Raw genomic sequence first — 22,500 nt, forward strand, 5'->3', positions numbered from 1 at the left:
GTTGTCATTCTCCCCTGAAGTGACAGATTAAGTTCGTTCAACAAGTTGAATATGTCACATAAGTAAGCAAGTTTTGTGACCCATTCCTTACTACTGAAATGTGCTGCAAGTGGTGATTCTTTTTCTAAAAGAAATCTATGAAGCGGTTCTCGTAATTCAAAAACTCTGGCCAGTGCTTTACCTTTAGAAAGCCATCTGACTTCAGTGTGTAAGAGAAGACGCTTGTGCTCCGCATCCATCTCCTCACAGAGCTGCTCAAACAGACGTGAGTTAAGGGCGTATGCTTTGATGTGATTAATAACTTTAATCACATCTTGCAAAACGGTGTTACGTTCAGGTGACATTTTTCGGCTTGCCAGCATTTCTCTATGGATGACACAGTGCGTAGACTCGCATTCAGATGCAACCTGTTTGACCCTAGTAATTAAACCAGAAAACCGTCCAGTCATGGCAGCTGCTCCGTCCGTGCATATACCTACACAAAATGACCAGTTTAATTTTCCTGATATGTAATCATCCAAAGACTTGAATAGTTCTGCACCTGTGGTGTTGGCTGCCAACAATAATGCACATAACATATCCTCATGCACATCCTCCTGGAAAATATATCGCACATAAACAAGCATCATTGCTTTGTTGTCAACATCAGTAGACTCATCAACCTGGATTGCATACCATGGTGACGTATTAATCCTCTCTAACAACTGTCCCTCGACGTCTTCTGCTATTTCATTAATTCGTCTAGTGACAGTGGTCGCTGAAAGAGGAACCTGTGCCACATTTTTAACTGCAGCCTCTCCAAAAAGTTCGTGGCAAATGTCCTTAGCAGCAGGATCAACTCTTCACCAATAGTGAAGGGCTTCTTAGCCTTAGCAATGCGGTTAGCCACCAAAAATGATGCTCTCAGTGCAGACACATTTGTTGATGTGGTGGCCTTCAATAATTTCTTCTGTTCTTCATGTTCACGCTTTTTTCTTTCAGAAAACTCCAAAGGCTTGTCTTTTGATGCAGGGTGCTTGGTCTGTAAGTGGCGAGCCAGTTTTGAAGGCTTCATGGCCTCATTAGATAGCTGGTCACCACATATCACACAGAGTGGGCTTGGGGCGTTTGAATCGCCTGTTGCGATGAACCCATAATTTAAGTAGGACTCATTGTATTTTCTTTTAAATGCAGCTTTCTTTTTTTTTGCAGTCATGGAGTCTTCATCTGTCTCATCATTAGGTCTTTCTCCCTTTTCAAAGAAGCTCTCTAGCAATGTTTGTTTTTTACTCATTTTACAAGAGTTGGAGGCGTAGTGGGCCCCTAACGCTGAAAGATGGATACTTCTACTGATGACTGTCACTGCTAATAATGATTGGAACCTACAAGGAAATGGAGCATTGAGCACTTAGAAAAAATTGTACTGGAGTACTGTATACATGCTGATTATTTTTTAATCATGGTGTATGCATGGCTCTGCTCTCACCCTTGTATACCTGGCTCTGCTTCCACTCTCCCATCCTGTATACATGGCTCCACTCTCCCTCCCTTGTATATATGGCTCCGCTCCCATTCTCCCTCCCTAGTATATATGACTCCGCTCCCACTCTCCCTCCCTTGTATATATGGCTCCGCTCCCAGTCTCCCGGCCTCCCTTGTATATATGGCTCCGCTCCCAGTCTCCCGGCCTCCCTTGTATATATGGCTCCGCTCCCAGTCTCCCTCCCTCCCTTGTATATATGGCTCCGCTCCCATTCTCCCTCCCTAGTATATATGGCTCCGCTCCCATTCTCCCTCCCTAGTATATATGGCTCCGCTCCCATTCTCCCTCCCCTGTGTATATGGCTCCGCTCCCATTCTCCCTCCCCTGTGTATATGGCTCCGCTCCCATTCTCCCTCCCCTGTGTATATGGCTCCGCTCCCATTCTCCCTCCCCTGTGTATATGGCTCCGCTCCCATTCTCCCTCCCTAGTATACATGGCTCCGCTCCCATTCTCCCTCCCGTGTATATGGCTCCGCTCCCATTCTCCCTCCCCTGTATACAGTGGGGGAAAAAAAGTATTTAGTCAGTCAGCAATAGTGCAAGTTCCACCACTTAAAAAGATGAGAGGCGTCTGTAATTTACATCATAGGTAGACCTCAACTATGGGAGACAAACTGAGAAAAAAAAATCCAGAAAATCACATTGTCTGTTTTTTTTTCATTTTATTTGCATATTATGGTGGAAAATAAGTATTTGGTCAGAAACAAAATTTCATCTCAATACTTTGTGATATATCCTTTGTTGGCAATGACAGAGGTCAAACGTTTTCTGTAAGTCTTCACAAGGTTGCCACACACTGTTGTTGGTATGTTGGCCCATTCCTCCATGCAGATCTCCTCTAGAGCAGTGATGTTTTTGGCTTTTCGCTTGGCAACACGGACTTTCAACTCCCTCCAAAGGTTTTCTATAGGGTTGAGATCTGGAGACTGGCTAGGCCACTCCAGGACCTTGAAATGCTTCTTACGAAGCCACTCCTTCGTTGCCCTGGCGGTGTGCTTTGGATCATTGTCATGTTGAAAGACCCAGCCACGTTTCATCTTCAATGCCCTTGCTGATGGAAGAAGGTTTGCACTCAAAATCTCACGATACATGGCCCCATTCATTCTTTCATGTACCCGGATCAGTCGTCCTGGCCCCTTTGCAGAGAAACAGCCCCAAAGCATGATGTTTCCACCACCATGCTTTACAGTAGGTATGGTGTTTGATGGATGCAACTCAGTATTCTTTTTCCTCCAAACACGACAAGTTGTGTTTCTACCAAACAGTTCCAGTTTGGTTTCATCAGACCATAGGACATTCTCCCAAAACTCCTCTGGATCATCCAAATGCTCTCTAGCAAACTTCAGACGGGCCCGGACATGTACAGGCTTAAGCAGTGGGACACGTCTGGCACTGCAGGATCTGAGTCCATGGTGGCGTAGTGTGTTACTTATGGTAGGCCTTGTTACATTGGTCCCAGCTCTCTGCAGTTCATTCACTAGGTCCCCCCGCGTGGTTCTGGGATTTTTGCTCACCATTCTTGTGATCATTCTGACCCCACGGGGTGGGATTTTGCGTGGAGCACCAGATCGAGGGAGATTATCAGTGGTCTTGTATGTCTTCCATTTTCTAATTATTGCTCCCACAGTTGATTTCTTCACTCCAAGCTGGTTGGCTATTGCAGATTCAGTCTTCCCAGCCTGGTGCAGGGCTACAATTTTGTTTCTGGTGTCCTTTGACAGCTCTTTGGTCTTCACCATAGTGGAGTTTGGAGTCAGACTATTTGAGGGTGTGCACAGGTGTCTTTTTATACTGATAACAAGTTTAAACAGGTGCCATTACTACAGGTAATGAGTGGAGGAAAGAGGAGACTCTTAAAGAAGAAGTTACAGGTCTGTGAGAGCCAGAAATCTTGATTGCTTGTTTCTGACCAAATACTTATTTTCCACCATAATATGCAAATAAAATGAAAAAAAAACAGACAATGTGATTTTCTGGATTTTTTTTTTCTCAGTTTGTCTCCCATAGTTGAGGTCTAACTATGATGTAAATTACAGACGCCTCTCATCTTTTTAAGTGGTGGAACTTGCACTATTGCTGACTGACTAAATACTTTTTTTCCCCACTGTATATGGCTCTTCTCCCACTCTCCCTCCCCTGTGTATATGGCTCCGCTCCCATTCTCCCTCCCTAGTATATATGGCTCCGCTCCCATTCTCCCTCCCTAGTATATATGGCTCCGCTCCCATTCTCCCTCCCTAGTATATATGGCTCCGCTCCCATTCTCCCTCCCTAGTATATATGGCTCCGCTCCCATTCTCCCTCCCTAGTATATATGGCTCCGCTCCCACTCTCCCTCCCTTGTATATATGGCTCCGCTCCCATTCTCCCTCCCCTGTGTATATGGCTCCGCTCCCATTCTCCCTCCCCTGTGTATATGGCTCCGCTCCCATTCTCCCTCCCCTGTGTATATGGCTCCGCTCCCATTCTCCCTCCCCTGTGTATATGGCTCCGCTCCCATTCTCCCTCCCCTGTGTATATGGCTCCGCTCCCATTCTCCCTCCCCTGTGTATATGGCTCCGCTCCCATTCTCCCTCCCTAGTATACATGGCTCCGCTCCCATTCTCCCTCCCGTGTATATGGCTCCGCTCCCATTCTCCCTCCACTGTATATATGGCTCTTCTCCCACTCTCCCTCCCCTGTGTATATGGCTCTGCTCCCATTCTCCCTCCCTAGTATATATGGCTCCGCTCCCATTCTCCCTCCCTAGTATATATGGCTCCGCTCCCACTCTCCCTCCCTTGTATATATGGCTCCGCTCCCATTCTCCCTCCCCTGTGTATATGGCTCCGCTCCCATTCTCCCTCCCCTGTGTATATGGCTCCGCTCCCATTCTCCCTCCCCTGTGTATATGGCTCCGCTCCCATTCTCCCTCCCCTGTGTATATGGCTCCGCTCCCATTCTCCCTCCCCTGTGTATATGGCTCCGCTCCCATTCTCCCTCCCCTGTGTATATGGCTCCGCTCCCATTCTCCCTCCCCTGTGTATATGGCTCCGCTCCCATTCTCCCTCCCCTGTGTATATGGCTCCGCTCCCATTCTCCCTCCCCTGTGTATATGGCTCCGCTCCCATTCTCCCTCCCCTGTGTATATGGCTCCGCTCCCATTCTCCCTCCCCTGTGTATATGGCTCTTCTCCCACTCTCCCTCCCCTGTGTATATGGCTCCGCTCCCATTCTCTCTCCCTTATATTTATGGCTCCGCTTGGCTCCCCCATCCTCCCCCATCCTCCCCATCATACTTACCCTCACGTCGCTGAACTTCCTTCCCGTCGCTGCACGTCCCTGCATCTCGCGGCGCTTCAGCTTCTTCCTGTGCAGAGCGGTCACGTGCTACCGCTCATTAAGGTCCATGAATATGGACGCCACGCCTATGTGGCGTCCATATTCATGACCTTAAATGAGCGGTAGCACGTGACCACTCAGCGCTGGATGAAGCCGCTGCTGGATGAAGCCGCCGCGGGATGCAGGGTGAGTATCAACTGCTGCACCGCCCCCCGGCTCCCCTTGTGTCCGCGGACCGGCAAGGGCACTGCAACGGCCCGGTGCTGGGCCGCGGACCGGCGGTTGGGGACCCCTGCCCTAGGGAACCAACACCCGAGCAGCCCTTCCAGCAGGATCGGGGATAGGAACCACGGAATTTGGAAATCTTCAGCGGGGTGTAATAGCAATCAAAGTGAACTTTCTTAAGCTGCTCAAGATGATTGATACAGGAGCATCACCATATTTTGATCTATGATTTTTCCATATTTCGGCCCACTGAGTGATATAAGTGCTTGTTCTTTGCGGTACGAGTTGCCGTTTTTATTCGTACCATTTTCAGACCTATGACATTTTTTGATCGTTTTCTATTCCGATTTTTGGGAGGCAGAATGAACAAAAACCATCAATTCAGGAAATGTTGTCGCTTACAGTGATACCCCGTTTATATAGTTTTTTTAATGTTTTGGCATTTTTACATCGTAAAAACTGTTTTAGAGGAATTCTAATTTTATTTTTCCGCTGATGGTGCTGTGTGTTGGCTTGTTTTTTGCGGGTACCATGTTTAGTTATTCCTCTTTGTTCAGCGGTATGATGATATAGCATTGTTTTTTGCCTTTTTTTTTTTTTTTGTTTTTAAAACTTTGTCCCACTGTGGGACTTTCATTTTTTAGCATGCTGATAGCTTCTATAGCATAGAGATGCAGGAGCATCCTTGTGCTAAGCAAATTGTCAGCGCTGCATTGACTTTTTTTAGAATAGGGTCACAGTACTTTCCAACCTCTTAGTTTTATGGCTTTGGCTTATTTTGTGCTTTTATGGAATATCCACAGAATACGTTATAAATGCGGTTAGTGGAGTGGTGGTTGTATAAATACGGCTTTCTTTATCCATTTGTACTGGAGTTCTGAAAATTGCCAAGCAAGGCCAAGTTCATCTGTCTAATGAAAAGCAAGCAGAAGCAACATGGTTGCATGTGTTCTATATAATAATAATAATAATCTTTATTTATATAGCGCCAACATATTCCGCAGCGCTTTACAGTTTAACAGTTTCAAAACACAAGTCATAAGTAACAACGCTAACAATACAATAATTAAAGCAAAATAAGACGACCCTGCTCGTGAGAGCGTACAATCTACAATGAGGTGAGGGAGATACAGAGTACAGGTGTGTATTTACAATGGTGTATTTACAATGAAGGTCCAGCCATCTTGCAGGAGTGAAGGATGGATGGAGATAGTGAATGGGTTACGCACGCACACTTACACAGAGAATGACTTTGATTAGTGAATGTGATAGGCCGCTCTGAACAGGTGTGTTTTGAGGGAGCGCCTAAAACTATGCAAATTGTGGATAGTCCTGATTTCTTGGGGTAGAGCATTCCAGAGGATAGGAGCAGCACGGGAGAAGTCTTGGAGTCGGGAGTGGGAGGTACGGATTAGTGCAGAGGTTAGTCGAAAGTCGTTTGCAGAGCGCAGCGATCGGCTAGGCCGATAGACAGAAATGAGAGAAGAGATGTAAGGGGGTGCCGCACTGTGGAGAGCTTTGTGGGTGAGAACAAGTACTTTGAATTGGATCCTATAATGAATGGGCAGCCAATGTAAGGACTGGCGAAGAGCGGACGCGTCCGAGTACCGATTACCCAGATGGACGATCCTGGCTGCTGCATTGAGTATGGACTGGAGAGGGGATAGTCGAGTGACGGGGAGGCCAATTAATAGAGCGTTGCAGTAATCCAGGCGAGAGTGGATCAATGCAACAGTGAGGGTTTTTGTTGTTTCCATAGTGAGAAAAGGGCGGATTCTAGAGATGTTCTTTAGGTGTAAGCGGCAAGAGCGGGCAAGGGATTGTATATGGGATGTAAAGGAGAGATTGGTGTCAAACATAACACCCAGACAGCGCACCTGCTGCCGGGGCGTTATTGTGGTACCACCCACGGAGAAGGAAATGTCAGATTTAGGGAGGTTAGTAGACGGCGGGAGCAGAAGAAGTTCAGTTTTGGAGAGGTTGAGTTTCAGATAGAGAGCGGACATGATATTGGAGACTGCGGACAGACAGTCACTGGCGTTCTGTAGTACAGCGGGGGTAAGGTCGGGGGAAGACGTGTATAGTTGTGTGTCATCAGCATAAAGATGGTACTGAAAGCCAAATCTGCTGATGGTCTGTCCAATTGGGGCCGTGTAGAGAGAGAAAAGAAGGGGGCCAAGGACTGAGCCCTGAGGTACCACGACAGCAAGAGGAAGAGGAGATGACGTGGAGCCAGAGAACAAAACACTGAAGGAGCGGTCAGAGAGATAGGAAGAGAACCAGGAGAGTGCAGTGTCCTTAATGCCTAGTGACTGGAGCCTAGAGAGTAGGAGATGGTGGTCAACAGTATCGAAAGCTGCAGATAGGTCAAGAAGAATGAGCAGAGAGTGGTCACCGTTACGTTTTGCTGTCAGAAGGTCATTGGTCACTTTGATGAGTACAGTTTAAGTCGAATGTAGGGGGCGGAAGCCGGACTGTGAAGGGTCTAGAAGGGAGTGAATGGAGAGGTAACGGGTAAGGCGGGAGTAAACTAGGCGTTCCAAAAGTTTAGAGATGAAGGGGAGATTGGAGACTGGTCTGTAGTTGTTTGTGCAGGATGGGTCGAGAGCAGGTTTCTTTAGTAGTGGAGTAACGATGGCGTGTATGAAGGAGGATGGGAAAATGCCCGAGGAGAGGGAGAGATTAAAGATTGTAGTTAGGTGGGTTGTGACGACTGGAGAGAGAGACTGGAGGAGATGTGAGGGAATGGGGTCGGTAGTGCATGTAGTCGGACGAGAAGGAGAGGAGTCTGGAGACTTCTTCTTCTGTTATGGGATCAAATGTGGAGAGTGAGCCAGGGGAGATGTAGGAAGGGATGGGAGTCACAGCACTTGGTGGTTGGGAGCAGATTTCTTGACGGATATTATCTATTTTTTCTGTAAAGTGGGAGGCCAGGTCATCAGCACAAATGTCTGTGATAGGGGCTTGTGCTTTTGGCCTGAGGAGGGAGTGAAAAGTGTCAAAAAGTTTCTTGGGGTTGTTGGCTAGTGAGGAGATCAGGGTGGTGAAGTAGGTCTGTTTGGCAAGGTGAAGGGCAGCGTTATAGGTTCTTAACATAAATTTGAAGTGGATGAAGTCTTCTGGTGTGCGGGTTTTTCTCCATAGGCGTTCAGCACTCCTGGAGCATCGCTGGAGAAGTTGAGTTTGCGATGTGAGCCAGGGCTCTTTTACTCTGTGTTTGGAGGTTCTGAGGGTGAGGGGAGCTACTTGGTCAAGGGTGCTTCTAAGAGTGTCATTGTAGTGATGAACAGCCAGATTAGGACAGGAAAGAGAGGAGATTGGGGACAGAGATGAGTGTAGGGAATATAGATAATTAGATAAATCTATCTATTTATTCTATAATCTAACCGGCAATGTGTTCTTCTGTCCGAGACCTCCGGCAACTGCGTGTAAACGTCTGTTCCAGCAGTTAATCATTGCAGCGGTTTATCATAGCACCTCTGTTGCAGCGACGCGCGCACGCACACAGAGGCGCACGCACAAGGGTGCACGCAGAGAGATGCACGCATGCGCACAGGTGTATAATGGGTTCAATAGTAGATATATAACAGTGGATGTGTCCTTGTGGCTGAAGCTGGGATTGGCATCGCCTGCACAGTGTGCTGCTGGAGTTATCGCGTGCTCATACTGCACTATAGCACCATTTTATTGAAGACACGGTATATGCGAATTCTCAGAAAGTGTCTTCAATAAAATGGTACTGGAGTGCATTGCAGCTCACAAACTTGACTGGTCTGTGCGCCGAAATACACGCTGATGGACAGTCAGAGGCCAGCAGCTGACTTCAATTGCACATGGCGCATGGCAGTGACATCATGCACCCCCCATCACTTGGACGCTGAAATCAGCTGCTGGCTTCAGAAGATGACGACGTGCTGTTGGGGAGTAAGGGAAAGATGAGGAGTGTTTTATTGTGTGGTGTTTTTTTTTTTTTTTTTATTGAACAACAACAAGCAGACAGGATGAGGGACATATACCAGGATGGGGGAGCATATTCTTTTTATCTGCGGGCTGGTACCCCTGCTCCTGTCTGTGGTTGCACTTTGTTGCCCCTGCCTGCTTTCTGTTGCATCTACCTGCTATGATATACCCATCTGCTCTCTTTGTGAGTTTTTTTTTTTTTTTTTAAACTATGACCTCAGTATTCAGATTAAAGTGCCGTGTTAGTACTTTGCAATTAAGTAAGTGGTTTTTGAGTTACAATTTGGGCATTCGGTCTCTAAAAGGTTCTCCATCACTGTACATTACTTCAATAAAATGACGCCGAAGTCTCCGATGCCATTTTATTGAAGACCCTGTATATGCGAATATGCTTTAGTGGCTTCAAAAATGGAGTAAAATTAAAAATGTACCAAAAGATGCTCGCTACCCAGGCGTAGAACGGGTTCAATAGCTAATAGATGCAGAAATCTTATCAAAATTCATGAAGGAAAACAAGGCGTGAATTCAGCACAAGGATGAAAAAGGAGGCCCACAGGCTTTAACCAGTTAATGGCAAAAATGTTGTAATATTTGTGCATGGCAACACTCTCCTTTAAGTCATGAAATGAAAAGGCTTATTATTATTATTTAGGAAATAATTATTGATCCTTAAACAGTAGCTTTTAATTAATTCAGAACTTTCTTTTTAGGGTCACTCGAAATCTTCCATCTCGTTGTCATGACTTATCTCCAGTAGATTGCTTCCATACTTTTGTCAGCGCTATTTTTTATGTAGGAAAAGGAAAGAGGTCTCGACCATACTGCCATCTGTATGAGGCACTTAATCACTTCAAGGGTTCTTGCAAACAGGTAACCTCCATTATTGTATGATTTTATTTCTTTCTGCATTTGGGCTTTTTACTTCTGTATTAGTGTTTCTTTAAGAAAACATTGTGTCCTTTTTGTTTTTCCCTGTATGACTCACTGCGAAAGTCCCTGGCTGGGGTGAGGAGGGAGCAGCTGGGTCAGGAGTTGGAGTGGAATGAGTTTATGCAGGGCAAAGAGAGTTCCTGTTTCTAATGTGTTTCCTTGAAAATAAGCCCCAGAATTATTCTATAGGATTTTTGGACTATGCTTGAAATATAAGCCCTACTGCAAAAATATGCCCTAGTTACAGTCTGGGTCGGCATTAGGGGAAATCAAACTATACAATGGCCCAGGGCTCCCAGTTTCTTAGAGGCCCCCCCCAGCGTTTCTATTGTGAGAATAAGGATGTTAAGACCCTTTGGTGACTTCAGTTATTCGACCTTGATGTCACCAAAGGTCTCTTAAAGGGACTATGTCAGCACAGGATGACTGTTCAGACCAAGTACAGGCACTTGGTGCTTCACTGCAGGACCACACATTTATTAAATACACCTTCCCACTTGTTTGGTTTCCATATACCTCCTCCCTTCTCTGGCTTTATGAAGCCAGAGCTGTCAATCAAAGAAGAGTGAGGGGAGTCGAGATAGATGATAAACAAGCAGGTATATTTAAATGAATCACTGAGCAGTAGTACTTAGTTTGAACAGTCATCCTGTGCTGACAGAGTCCCTTTAACTACAGGAGTCTAGAGCTGAAGAGGAGACAGGCTGGTGTGTGTGTGTGTGGTGTGTGTTTTGGCAAACCAGGTAGAACTTGATTAATTCCAAGCAATGCAGGTCTTAATTAGTTGCACCTGGCTATCTATGCCTAGAGTGCCAGGCTTGGGCGTTCACTTGTCAGCTGGGTAGCTGAGTAGTCTGGTGACCTGATACCAGAGAGTCCAAGAATAGGGACATTCAGCATGCTTCCCAAAATCCACAAATCTGGAAATCCAATTATTTCATGTGTGGGCATGCTTACTGAGCAGGTATTTGGATGGGTAGATAGGGTATTCTTAAACCACTGGTAAAGGTTACACCCAGCTACATTCAGGACACAACTGACCTATTGAATAAACTAGCAGCAATAGGTCCTCTACCAGAAGGAACCATCCTGGCCACCATGGATGTGGAATCTTTGTAATATCCCACACCAGGATAGATTAAATGCCTTCAAAGTCTTCATGGAAAACACAGGGACTGATGCCAGTTGTGTGGTGAAACTTACAAAATTCATCCTCACCCACAATTACTTTGAATTTGACCACAAGATATGTCTACTGGATACTTATACTGCCATGGGAAGTAAAATGGCTCCTCAGTATGCAACTCTTTCATGGCCAAGCTTGAAAGCAAATTTTTGTCATGTTCCATCAGACCTCTGGTCTACTACCGTTACATTGATGATATTTTAATCATCTTGATAGAGTCTGAGCCACAGCTAAAGACATTCCATGAACAGTTTAATCAATTTCATCCCACCTTCAACTTAACAGTCAACTACTTCTGTACTGAAATTAGCTTTTTGGCCCACATCATTAAGCTACAGAACAATGAAATGGAGAAATCCCTGTATCAGAAGCCAATCGACCGTCCAACATACCTTAAATGGGACAGTTTCCATCCAAAGCAAACAAAACCTCTATTGTCTACAGCCAAGCCATCAGATACAATCGTATGTGTTCCAACCCAATTGATAGGGACAAACACCTTGCTCGCCTCAGACTTTTTTGAATCAGGGCTACCATCCAAGAACAATTCAAAACCAAATTACAAGAGCCACAGGAATATCAAGGAATCCTCTCCTACATTGCAAAGCTAAAGAAGAAAATAACTGGGTGCCTCTAGTAGTCACCTACAATCCAAATCTGGAAGTTGTAAGGGGAGCTGCACAGAAATTACAACCTTTGCTCAAAAAGATGCCCAATTATAATCCATATTTCCAGACCCCCCACTACTGTTTTACGCAGCCCCCAAATCTAAGAGGCATCATTGTCAGAAGCTCCCTGTCAACACCAACAGCTGCAGGAACCTTTCCTTGCAACCAGAAAAAATGTAAAACCTGTCCATTTATAATGACCACGGTCAAGATAAAGATCCACAACTTGCATCAAGACTAGAAGATCCCAGGTACTTTCAGCTGCATCACATCTAATGTGGTGTATTTAATTATTTGTACCAAATGTCCAACTGGGGGTCTGTATGTAGGGGAGACGGGGCAAAAGCTTAGAACAAAGATGAATTCTCATTGCCACACAATAAGCGAAAAAAGAATGGATCTACCTGTGGCCAAACATTTTTGTATCCCTGATCACAGCACTATGGACATGAAATTACTTGTATTAAAAGGTAACTTCAAATTTCAGAGAGACAAGAGTCTGGGAGTATAAACTCATGACAACCTTTGACACACTCGGTACAGGAGTGAATGTGTTGCATGGATTTATGTCTTTTTAGATCAATTAAGGTATTTGCTCTTCAGACCTTGTGGGGGCATCACAACACAGAAACAGACCCCAATCAGAGGACAATAAAACTTTCACACTCCTTATCTATGAACTGTTCTAATATTTATGGCCACAACTGTTTATCCCTCTCCCATAATGATAGTTGTGCTTCACGTCACTTGCATTATTTCTGTGCTGTGTTGTGTATAAATATGATTCTTCAGCTTTTGTATTAGTCTAAACGCCTGATTAAGAGACCTGAGTAGTCTCGAAAGCTTGCAATTTGTTACCATCTTTTCAGTTAGCCATTAAAAGGTACCAACCACTGAGGACTCTCAATTCTAAATATTTTTTAGTCTGGTGTTAGTGTGTATATTGCTGGATAGTTTACCATAATGAATGTGAAGCACACAGAGCTTGGTGTGGAACCTGAACTGCTATCTGGGAGAGACTCTGGTATTGTTTAGCCTGCCGTGAGCGAAGGACTGACTTCTGAAAGGGTGAGAGCCTACTCTAGTGAGCCTACTATTTTGCTGTTATACCTTTTGTGCCCAGAAGAGGCTGCTTTTATTTTAAATCCCTTGGGAGTTTATGAAAGCAATTAAACTTCAAAAGTTTGGACCTGACCACGTTGCCTGTGTGAGCGCTAGTTACTTCTGAATGTGAATCCCTAGTATTGGTGTTTTTGGATGCTGGCATGAAGTCATGAGGAGCACAGGTGATGGCAGTGTAAAGTTTAAGGCTATGTGCCCACGTAGCGTTTTATTCCGGACACTAAAAACCGGACTCCTTCCCAGAAATGCCGCGTTTTTTTTCCGTGCGATTTCACCGCGATTATGATCGCGATTTTGCCGCGATTTTCGCGTGCGATATTCAAGCACTTTCCAAGCGATTTGAAGCATCGCTTGGAAAGTGATTGACAGGCTGGTCACACTCGTCAAACATAGTGTTTGACAAGTGTGAGCAGCTTTTTACTATTGAGGCCGCCTATGCGGCCTCAATAGTAAAAGATAGAATGTTAAAATGCTAAAAAAAATAAAAAATCGGGGTATATTTACTTTCCGGCATCCCGCGCTGCCATCCCGGACCACAGCGTTCCCAGTAATGCCTTGCGAGACCTGTGATGACGTAGTCTCGCGTTGCTATAGCGATCTCGCGAGACCGCGTCATCACAGGACCTTGTCGCAAGGCATTACTGGGAACGCTTAGGCCAAGAATGCAGCGCGGGACGTCGGAAGGTAAATATACCCCGATTTTTTTTTATTCATTTTTTTTTTACAGGGGTATGGTACCCAGGGCCTGGAGGACAGTCTCCTCTCCTCCACACTGTGGCTACCAACCGCACATGAGACGCTTAACTTCCCGCATGGTGGGCATAGCAACATGCGGGAAGTAAGCGATTCTCATGCATTCCTATCGCAAAGAATTGCCGCGATTCCGCACAAAAGAATGACCATGCTGCGATTTTTTTCCGTGATGCGATTCCGCCGCGGAAAAAAGCGCAGCATTAGCACAGCATGTGCGGAATGCCATAGGAATGCATGGGGGCGTTCTGTACACGATTTTTAAACGTTTTCGCGGCAAAAACGCTTAAAAATCGCTACGTGGGCACACAGCCTGAGTGTCCTGGGTAAAGGCAGCTACAGAGTGTGAATCCCTACAGTGTATATACATGTGTATGTACATTTCTACCAGAGGCGCATGGCACTTGTAAGATTCCCAATTTATTAAGTGGTGTCCTCCTTTTAATGAATTATGTGATCTTACTCCATTCATTAAGACTGGCTTTCACAAATCCATTCATATTGAATCCAGGCCATTGTTCTGATTTGCACATCGCCGGTGTAAATAACATAACACATGTACAGAATAATCAATTATTGATCATTTTAACTCCATCATTCTTTGTCAGCATGTGTAAAGAGTAGGTTGTACATGGAAAAAGGAAATGGGATTTTGAGAAATTCATGATGGAATTCAAGGTTTGGAGAGTTATGTTGATGTTCCAGAATGTGATGACATGATTATATTTGAATAAATGTTGATTTGTGTTTTATATTTTGTTTGTTTTTTTTGCTTAGGAACAAATGTGGATTATTGTTCATGGAAACTAAATACTGTTATTTAGGCTATTAAATAGCACATTCCAATAGCATCAATTTTATAGTTGATATTTATTTTGTTTTCTGTTTTTCAGCCTTGTTCTAAAGTAAAACATATTATGGACATCTGGAAAAGTGGTCAAGGTGTGCTGTCTCTGCACTGTTTCCAAAACACCATCCCAGTAGAGGCGTATACAAGAGAAGCTTGCATGGTGGATGCCATTGGTAACTTTTATTGATTTATCCGTTTAAGCAGTCTTTATATAGAGTACTGTGTAAAAGTTTTAGATTGAAGTGGGGAAAAAATGCTGCAAGTAACTACATGCAAAGTGAAGAAACAAAAGATAAATCTAAATCAAAGCAATATTTGGTGTGACCATTCTTTGCCTTCAAAGCCTCATCAAAGAATGAATTCTGTTAGGTACACTTTCACAGAGTTTTTGAAACATCTTGGCAGGGAGGTTTTTCCAGACATTTTTGAAAACTAACCACAGATCTTCAGGATTTTTGGCCACAATTCATCCCTGAAAGCCACTTTTGGCCAGACTTCTCAGAGCAGTAGATGGGTATAGCTGGGGACCACTGGTTGCTGCCTATTCCAAGCTGATAACACGGCTGGACATCTAAAGATTTTGAAGGGATGCAAGCATGATGAGTTATTCATCTTTTACGCATCCCCTGGTCCTTAATGTTTTCCAAATCTTGGTGTCCTTAAGGCGGTTTTCTGGCCTTGGGGTATAAGTTTGCAGTTGCTCTGTGACTTGACTTGTGAATCCTCACATTGCACGCACTGTAAGGATTTGCCTGGAGCAGTCAGTCATGTGACCAGAAATAAGATTTGCATGGTTGCATTCAAAGTAAGTTCTTCTAGTCGGCACATAACCACATGTAAAGTGACTGCAGACTTGTAACCTTAGGCTGGACAACTACTTCAACCCCCGGGCCATGTTTTTGCTACTTTTCTTTCTAGAGCCACAACTTTTTTTTTTATTTTTTCCGTCAATAGGGCCTTGAGGAGGGCTCATTTTTTGCGGGACAAGTTGTACTTTTAAATTACACCATTTATTTTACCATATAGTGTACTGGAAAAAAATTACAAGTGTGGTGAAATTTCAAAAGTGCAATTGCACAGTTGTTTTTTTTTTTTTTTTTTTGCCATGTTCACTAAATACTAAAACTGGCATGCCATTGTGATTTATTTATATCTTTATTTATGGGGTGAAAAAAAAAATCCAATATTTACAAAAACAAAAAAAAAATGCCATTTTCCGAGACCCACAGCACCTCCATTTTTCTGGCTCTGGGACTAGCCGACATATCTAGTGATACCATTTTGGGGTAGACACGATGTTTTGATTGCTTGTTATTGCAAAGTTGTGGTGACCAAAACTACATCTCTGGCGTTTTGATTTCTTTTTTTTTTTCTAATTACTCCGTTTACCGATTCGGATTAATTCTTGTTCTATTTTGATCTGGTGATGCCAAAGCATGTGTATATGTATGTATAAATGTATATATTTTATATGTATGTATAAATGTATATATTTAGACATTTTATACATACATGTTATACATACATTTTGGTGTCGTCCGATTTGAAATATAAAAAGAATTAAAAATATATAAAAAATTCAAATATATAGTTATTATTTAAATGCCGCTGTCCTAGATCGACAGCGGCATTTAGGCTATTAGGGGCACATGGCAGCTGATCAAATCAGCTGTGATGTGCCAGAAATTATTCGGGCTCAGAGCTGGAGCCCACAACAAAAGGGAATACACGACATATGACGTACATATACGTCATATGTTGTGAAGGGGTTAATGCTGAGAAATATAGACACATAATTAATTAATCATGTCATACTACAAAGGAAGAAGACTGCTTTGGCTCTAAATTTATTCTGCAGCAGGACAGGGAACCAAAACATACAGAGAATGTCTTAAAAACTATCTGCAGCATAAAGAATATGGAATACTGGAAGTGAGAGAGGCCTTCACGGAACCCTGATCTCAACATCATTGAATCTGTTTGTTAATACATGAAAAATAAGTGGAAGGATTTCCATAAGCCTACATCTACAGAAGATCTTTGGCTAGTTCTACTGGATGTTTGGAACAACTTCTCTGTTGAGTTCTTTCAGAAACTGTGTACAAGTGTACCTAGAAACATTGATGACATTTTGAAGGCAAAAGGTGGACACCTATAATACCGACATTGATTTTAGATTTCTATTTTATTCATTCATGTTGCATTTTGTTAATTGATAAAAACTTCAGTTTTTTTAAGCATTTTTAAGTTCACACGTTCCATTTTTTTCGCTTTTCCGTGGCGGTTTTAACCGCAAAAACGCGAAAAATAAGCATTCCATGCATTTCTATGGGATTCCGCAATGCTGTGCTAATGCTGCGGTTTTTACCGCAGCGGAATCGCTTTGCGGTAAAAACTGGAGATGCTGCAAAATATGGTAGCACATTTAGGCCACAATTGATTCGATATTAATATGTGGGAAAAGAAGTCTACATTTACCCTATTAATATTTCCTTAATCCCTGAGGTTTATGCTATCTGATGTTCCCTGAATTTATCTTTCAGGGAACATCTTTGCAGGGGTGCCATATTGCCAATATTGGAATGTCAGCCCCTGCAGCCAGGGAAGGTATTTTACATGGAACACCAAGCAAATGATAGCTTCCCCTACTTAGTCCTAGATCTAGAATAACATTGATGTAAGCCTGAGTGATATATATTGACTGCACTTTTGTTGGTCTATATAAGCTTTTCAAATTCTTTGTATGTGGTTTGAGTCTCTCAAGTTTTTAATCTATTATTAAAAGTTCTCTTTTAGGGGTTATTTGTATTTGTTATTGAGACCTCATTTTCTATCTTGAATTTAGTTTTTTGCGGTCCTAACCGCTTTCTTTGTATAACTGTGCATACAGAAATAGCTGTCAGTCACTGATAGGACCGTCAACTGGACTAAAAGTCCCAGAAAAAAAGGTTTAAATGAGTACATCACAGGATATACAGAATCTTTTCCTACAAACTTCATTATTCTGCTCATCAACTCCTGTGCTATAACATGGTGCCTGCAGAATAGAGTGAATTTTCATGGTGACAGGTTCCCTTTGACATGTCTGTTCATCCGGTGATGTTCCTAACTTCACAACTTTTTTCTTGTGTGTTGCAATTTCAATATTGATCAGCATACATGTATTAGTGATCCCTCGTCCATGAAAGTTACTATCCTTCATAGATTGTCTGTAAATCAAACCAATTAAAGGATTTGTGTGGACTCTAGAACACCTTTGAACAGCAAGCAAGTGCTGCAGGGTACTGTACATAGTTATAAAGCCAGGAGGCTTCAGGTCACGGGCAGATCTAACAACACTAGTCTAAGTTTGGAAGATATATGAATTAGACAGTCTTTCTTAAATTGCTCCAGATTTATAGTGGTTCATGCAATTTGATAAATCTGTCACCTATGCAGATTTTCTAGTCTAAGTTCATTCCGTTAATTAGTTGAGTTACAGGCTACCAGAAATTTGCCAAAAATTTGGGGGTATTTTGGGTGCATGGTTTTTTCCTTGTTGGACAAGATACAGAAAATGTGCACAACGTATAATAAATCATGGAGTTGTCAATACAAGTCATCAGAGGCAGTTTTATGGTGAAAATGGCGTCAACATTTTGGAGAATTTAGTTTGAGAAATCTACCGCACTTTGTGATTTAACAATTTTTCTTTCCTTTGCACAAAATGGTGGCCAGATCAATTTTCGAGCTCTGAGATAATGAACTTTCAATCATTATGTTGAGGCTGTAAGTGTAAATTTTCAGCAAGTGCATTGTTTCTAGCCTAGAGCCACACTTGTGTACATATGTCACAGAAGCCTATGGAGTGTGGAGCTAATCTGGGAATAGTGCAGCAAAATGGTGCACCTAAAAGAAATCCGCACACTCTTGGTGTACTTGCAGCGACTCCTTTAAAAATACCTTTCTGACCCAAAATATATATTACATTGCTGATAAAATCCACTAGAATCTTTATGTAAACTTGTCTTTAAAGAGAACCTGTCAGGAGGATTGTGCTCAGTAACCTACAGACAGTGTCAGGTCGACGCCGTTATTCTGATTAAAATGATACCTTGGTTGATGAATTCCTTATTGTGGTAATTTAATCTTTTATTTTCAGTTCTGAGTTAATGATATGCTTGTGCCCTAGGGTGGCCTGTGGGGAGTCTTCATATGGTGCTCTGATTAGGTATTCATAATGAAGACTGCTGACCGGTCACTGATCCCTCAGTGTTTGTAGGTTACTGAGCTCAATCCTGCTGAGAGGTTCCCTTTATCCCCTTTCTACCATATGACGTACTATCCCGTCCATGTGCCCTGGGACTTAATATCACAGCTAACACCCGACACTATGCGCCAGGGGCGGTGACGGACGTCCCCCGGCACAGTAACCCCTGGCACACTGCGATCAAACATGATCGCAGTGTACCGGGGGCATAGGGAAGCATCGCGCAGGGAGGGGGGCTTCCTGCGTGCTTCTCTGAGACCCTCGGAACAGCGCAATGTGGTGGCGGCGGGGTCCTGCAGGGAGGCGGCTTTCTCAGTGCCTGCTGAGAGCCTCCTGCAGTGCCTGTCAGATCGCTAGCTATCTGACACTATGTAGTAATGTCTACCCCCTGGGAAAATATAATAAAGTTAAAAAAAAAAAAAATTCATGTGTAAAAAATTTTTTTAAAAATCCTAAATAAATTAAAAAAAATCCCTAATAAATTCTTTTTTTTTTGTAAATAGAATAAAAATACATTTAGTATATCGCCACGTCCATAATGACATGTCCTATAAAACTGTCCCACTAATTAACCCCTTTAGAAAACCCCTTAAAAAGGCAAAAAACAAATGCTTTATCGTACCGCCGAACAAAAAGTGCAATAATACGCGAGCAAAAAGACATATATAAATAACATGGTACCTCTGAAAATGTCATCTTGTCCTGCAAAAAAACGAGCCGTCATGCAGCATCATCAGCGATAAAATAAGTTATAGCTCGCAGAATAAAACGATGCAAAAATAATTATTTTTTTATATAAAATAGTTTTTATTGGTTAAAAGCGCCAAAACATAAAAAAAGATATAAATGAGGTATCGCTGTAATCTTACTGACGCGAACAATAAAACCGCTTTATCAATTTTACCACATGTGGAACGGTATAATTGCACCCCCCCCGCAAAAAAAATTAATGAATTGCTCGTTTTTGTTCATTCTGCGTCACAAAAATTGGAATAAAAAGCGATCAAAAAATGTCATGTGCCCCAAAATGGTACCAATAAAAACTTCAACTCGTCCCGCAAAAAATAAGACCTCACATGACTCGGTGGGTCAAAATATGGAAATATTATAGCTCTCAAAATGTGGTGATGCAAAAACTATTTTTACAATAAAAAGCGTCTTTTAGCGTGTGACAGCTGCCAAACATAAAAACCTGCCATAAATGGTAAATCAAACCCCCCCCGTTATCACCCCCTTCCTTAGGGAGAAATAATAAAATAAAAAAAAAATGTATTTATTTCCATTTTCCCATTAGGGTTAGGGCTGAGATCGGGGTTAGGGGTGTGTTGGGGTTCGGGTTGGAGATAGAATTGGGGGTTTCCACTGTTAGGCACATTAGGGGCTCTCCAAATGCAACATGGCATCTGATCTCAATTCCAGCCAATTCTGCGTTGAAAAAGTCAAACGGCGCTCCTTCTCTCCCAAGCTCTGCCATGCGCCCAAACAGTGTTTTACCCCCACATATGGGGTATCAGCCTACTCAGGACAAATTGCACAACGACTTTTGGGGTCCAGTTTCTCCTGTTACCCTTGGTAAAATTAAAAAAATTGGACTTGAAGTAATTTTTTTGTGGAAAAAAAGGTAAATGTTCATATTTTTTTTTATACATTCAAATAAATTCCTATGAAGCACCTGAAGGGTTAATAAACTTCTTGAATGTGGTTTTGAGCACCTTGAGGGGTGCAGTTTTTAGAATGGTGTCACTTTTGGGTATTTTCTATCATATAGACCCCTCAAAGTGACTTTAAATGTGTTTAGTGTCCCTAAAATAAAATTAACCCTTAGAACTTCCTAACAAAAAAAAATTTTGGTTCCAGAAATGTGCTGATGTAAAGTAGACATGTGGGAAATGTTACTTAAGTTTTTTGTGTGCCGTATCTCTGTGATTTAAGGGCATAAAAATTCAAAGTTGGAAAATTGCAAAATTTTCGCCAAATTTCCCTTTTTTTCACAAATAAACGCAAGTTATATGAATGAAATTTTACCACTAACATGAAGTACAATATATCACGAGAAAACAATGTCAGAATCACCGGGATTCGTTGAAGCGTTCCAGAGTTATTGCCTCATAAAGGGACAGTGGTCAGAATTGTAAAAATTGGCCGGTCATTAACATGCAAACCACCCTTGGGGGTAAAGGGGTTAACTTCTCAACTCGACAATTAAAATAGTTTGACCCAAATACTCTTGACAAGGTTCCTGTATACGTCTCATCATGAAGATTCTTTTTTTTTTTTTTTTCATTCTTTTTAACCACCGAATATGTTAAGTAAAAAAATCAGTAAACATCTGTTTAAATTTATGTAGCTAATTATGCTTAACTAAAAATGTGTAGTTCTCATTCATATCTCTTTTGTTTACTTAAAGGACTAAAACTGCTAACGAATCAGAAGAAGGGTGTATATTATGGACAGTCCCAAGGCTGGGCACCAACTCGACGCCGGCGACTTGGAGTGCATATGCTTTATAAAACGATGCAGATCTTTCTGGCTGAAGGAGAACGACAGCTGCGACCACCAGACATTCGCTCAGGATATTGATTGAAGAGCTGCTATAGCCAAAGTTTTATACCGTGGACAACAGGACCAAACAGTATCTTCATTCTGTCTAAGTGCTTCATGTCTTCAAACTTGTCAACACCTGAAATATATCAGAGAACAGTATTGTTGGCGGTTTTGCGTTCTTTTTAAATTATGTAATTGAGCATGTAAGGGTGTGCTTTTTAGCTTGGAGCTGTGTTGTACATGAAAAGCTCAGAAAACTTGTATTGCAGAATTTTTTTCTAGAGCTGCAGTTATAATTCTTCAATCATTGTCAGACATGCCTTGTGTAGATTACACATACATAATCATTGCAAGCATTTGTACTAAACCACCACTCAGTATAGAGTGACCGGATTATTCTAATTTACTGAGGAACATTGTTTTCCATATCTGACAAGACAATATGATCTGCTTACCTAGCTTTCTGTCTTGTATTTCTTTCAGAAGATCCCTCCATGTTCTAACTACATGGTTATTTGTTGTTTTTTTAATTTATGTTTCAGAACACTTTTTTTTATTGGTGATATTGGCAAGCTGGACTTGCAATTATTGTTTAGTATCATTATGGTATATATAATACTGAAAAATACATGAATGCGAATTGTGACTAGCGAATAGAAATTATGTCCTAATTTAAATAAATAGATAATTTAATAATAAACAGAAATTTTTCTGGTCTCTTGATTTTATTTTTTGGGGGGGCAATTTGCTTTTACAATACTAAAGAGTTGAGAGAATCTTTATGATTACTGATATGGCCAAATTGCTTTTAGAATTGTGCCCGAGATATATAAACATATGATCAGTGTTACATAAAACCTACAGTAACTGAGGACACATGACATGTATGCCTGTCATTAGCTCCTACTGTGTTAATATGATTGGGAGTGGGATAAGAACTACAATACAGATATTTTAATTGCGTCTGTTTAACCTGTATGCCGCAGTCAGTGTTATTAGTCTCAAACAAAATTAGAGTTAATGGGAACAACTCTTTACTTAGGAATACTAATAATTTGAACAAAGTCCAACCCATGGGTATGTAAAATGAGCACAAATTCCAAAGAAGCACCCCAGCGTTGTCTAGCCATGTGCCTTATTAGGGCATACTTGGATATGCCACAGTAACTCTTAG

At 42.3% G+C, this 22,500-nt stretch overlaps 1 protein-coding gene across 4 annotated transcripts in view; it reads left to right on the forward strand.

The window, feature by feature from the left end:
- LOC141048771 (uncharacterized) overlaps positions 1-22,043 on the forward strand; it is a 63,660-nt gene extending 41,617 nt beyond the window's left edge. For 3 of the 4 annotated variants that reach the window (XM_073544763.1, XM_073544780.1, XM_073544771.1), the window contains 3 exons: positions 9,738-9,897; positions 14,577-14,706; positions 21,190-22,043. In XM_073544763.1, coding sequence (XP_073400864.1) covers positions 9,738-9,897; positions 14,577-14,706; positions 21,190-21,362 — 463 coding nt within the window. In that variant the 3' untranslated portion in view covers positions 21,363-22,043. Of the gene's footprint in view, positions 1-9,737; positions 9,898-14,576; positions 14,707-21,189 lie in introns of those variants that run through there. The other variant, XR_012220143.1, reaches the window with a different exon arrangement.
- The last annotated feature ends 457 nt before the right edge of the window (positions 22,044-22,500 follow it).

Source organism: Dendrobates tinctorius, unplaced genomic scaffold, assembly GCF_039654945.1.
Source record: "Dendrobates tinctorius isolate UK_male_01 unplaced genomic scaffold, ASM3965494v1 ptg000011l, whole genome shotgun sequence".
NCBI lineage: Eukaryota > Metazoa > Chordata > Amphibia > Anura > Dendrobatidae > Dendrobates > Dendrobates tinctorius.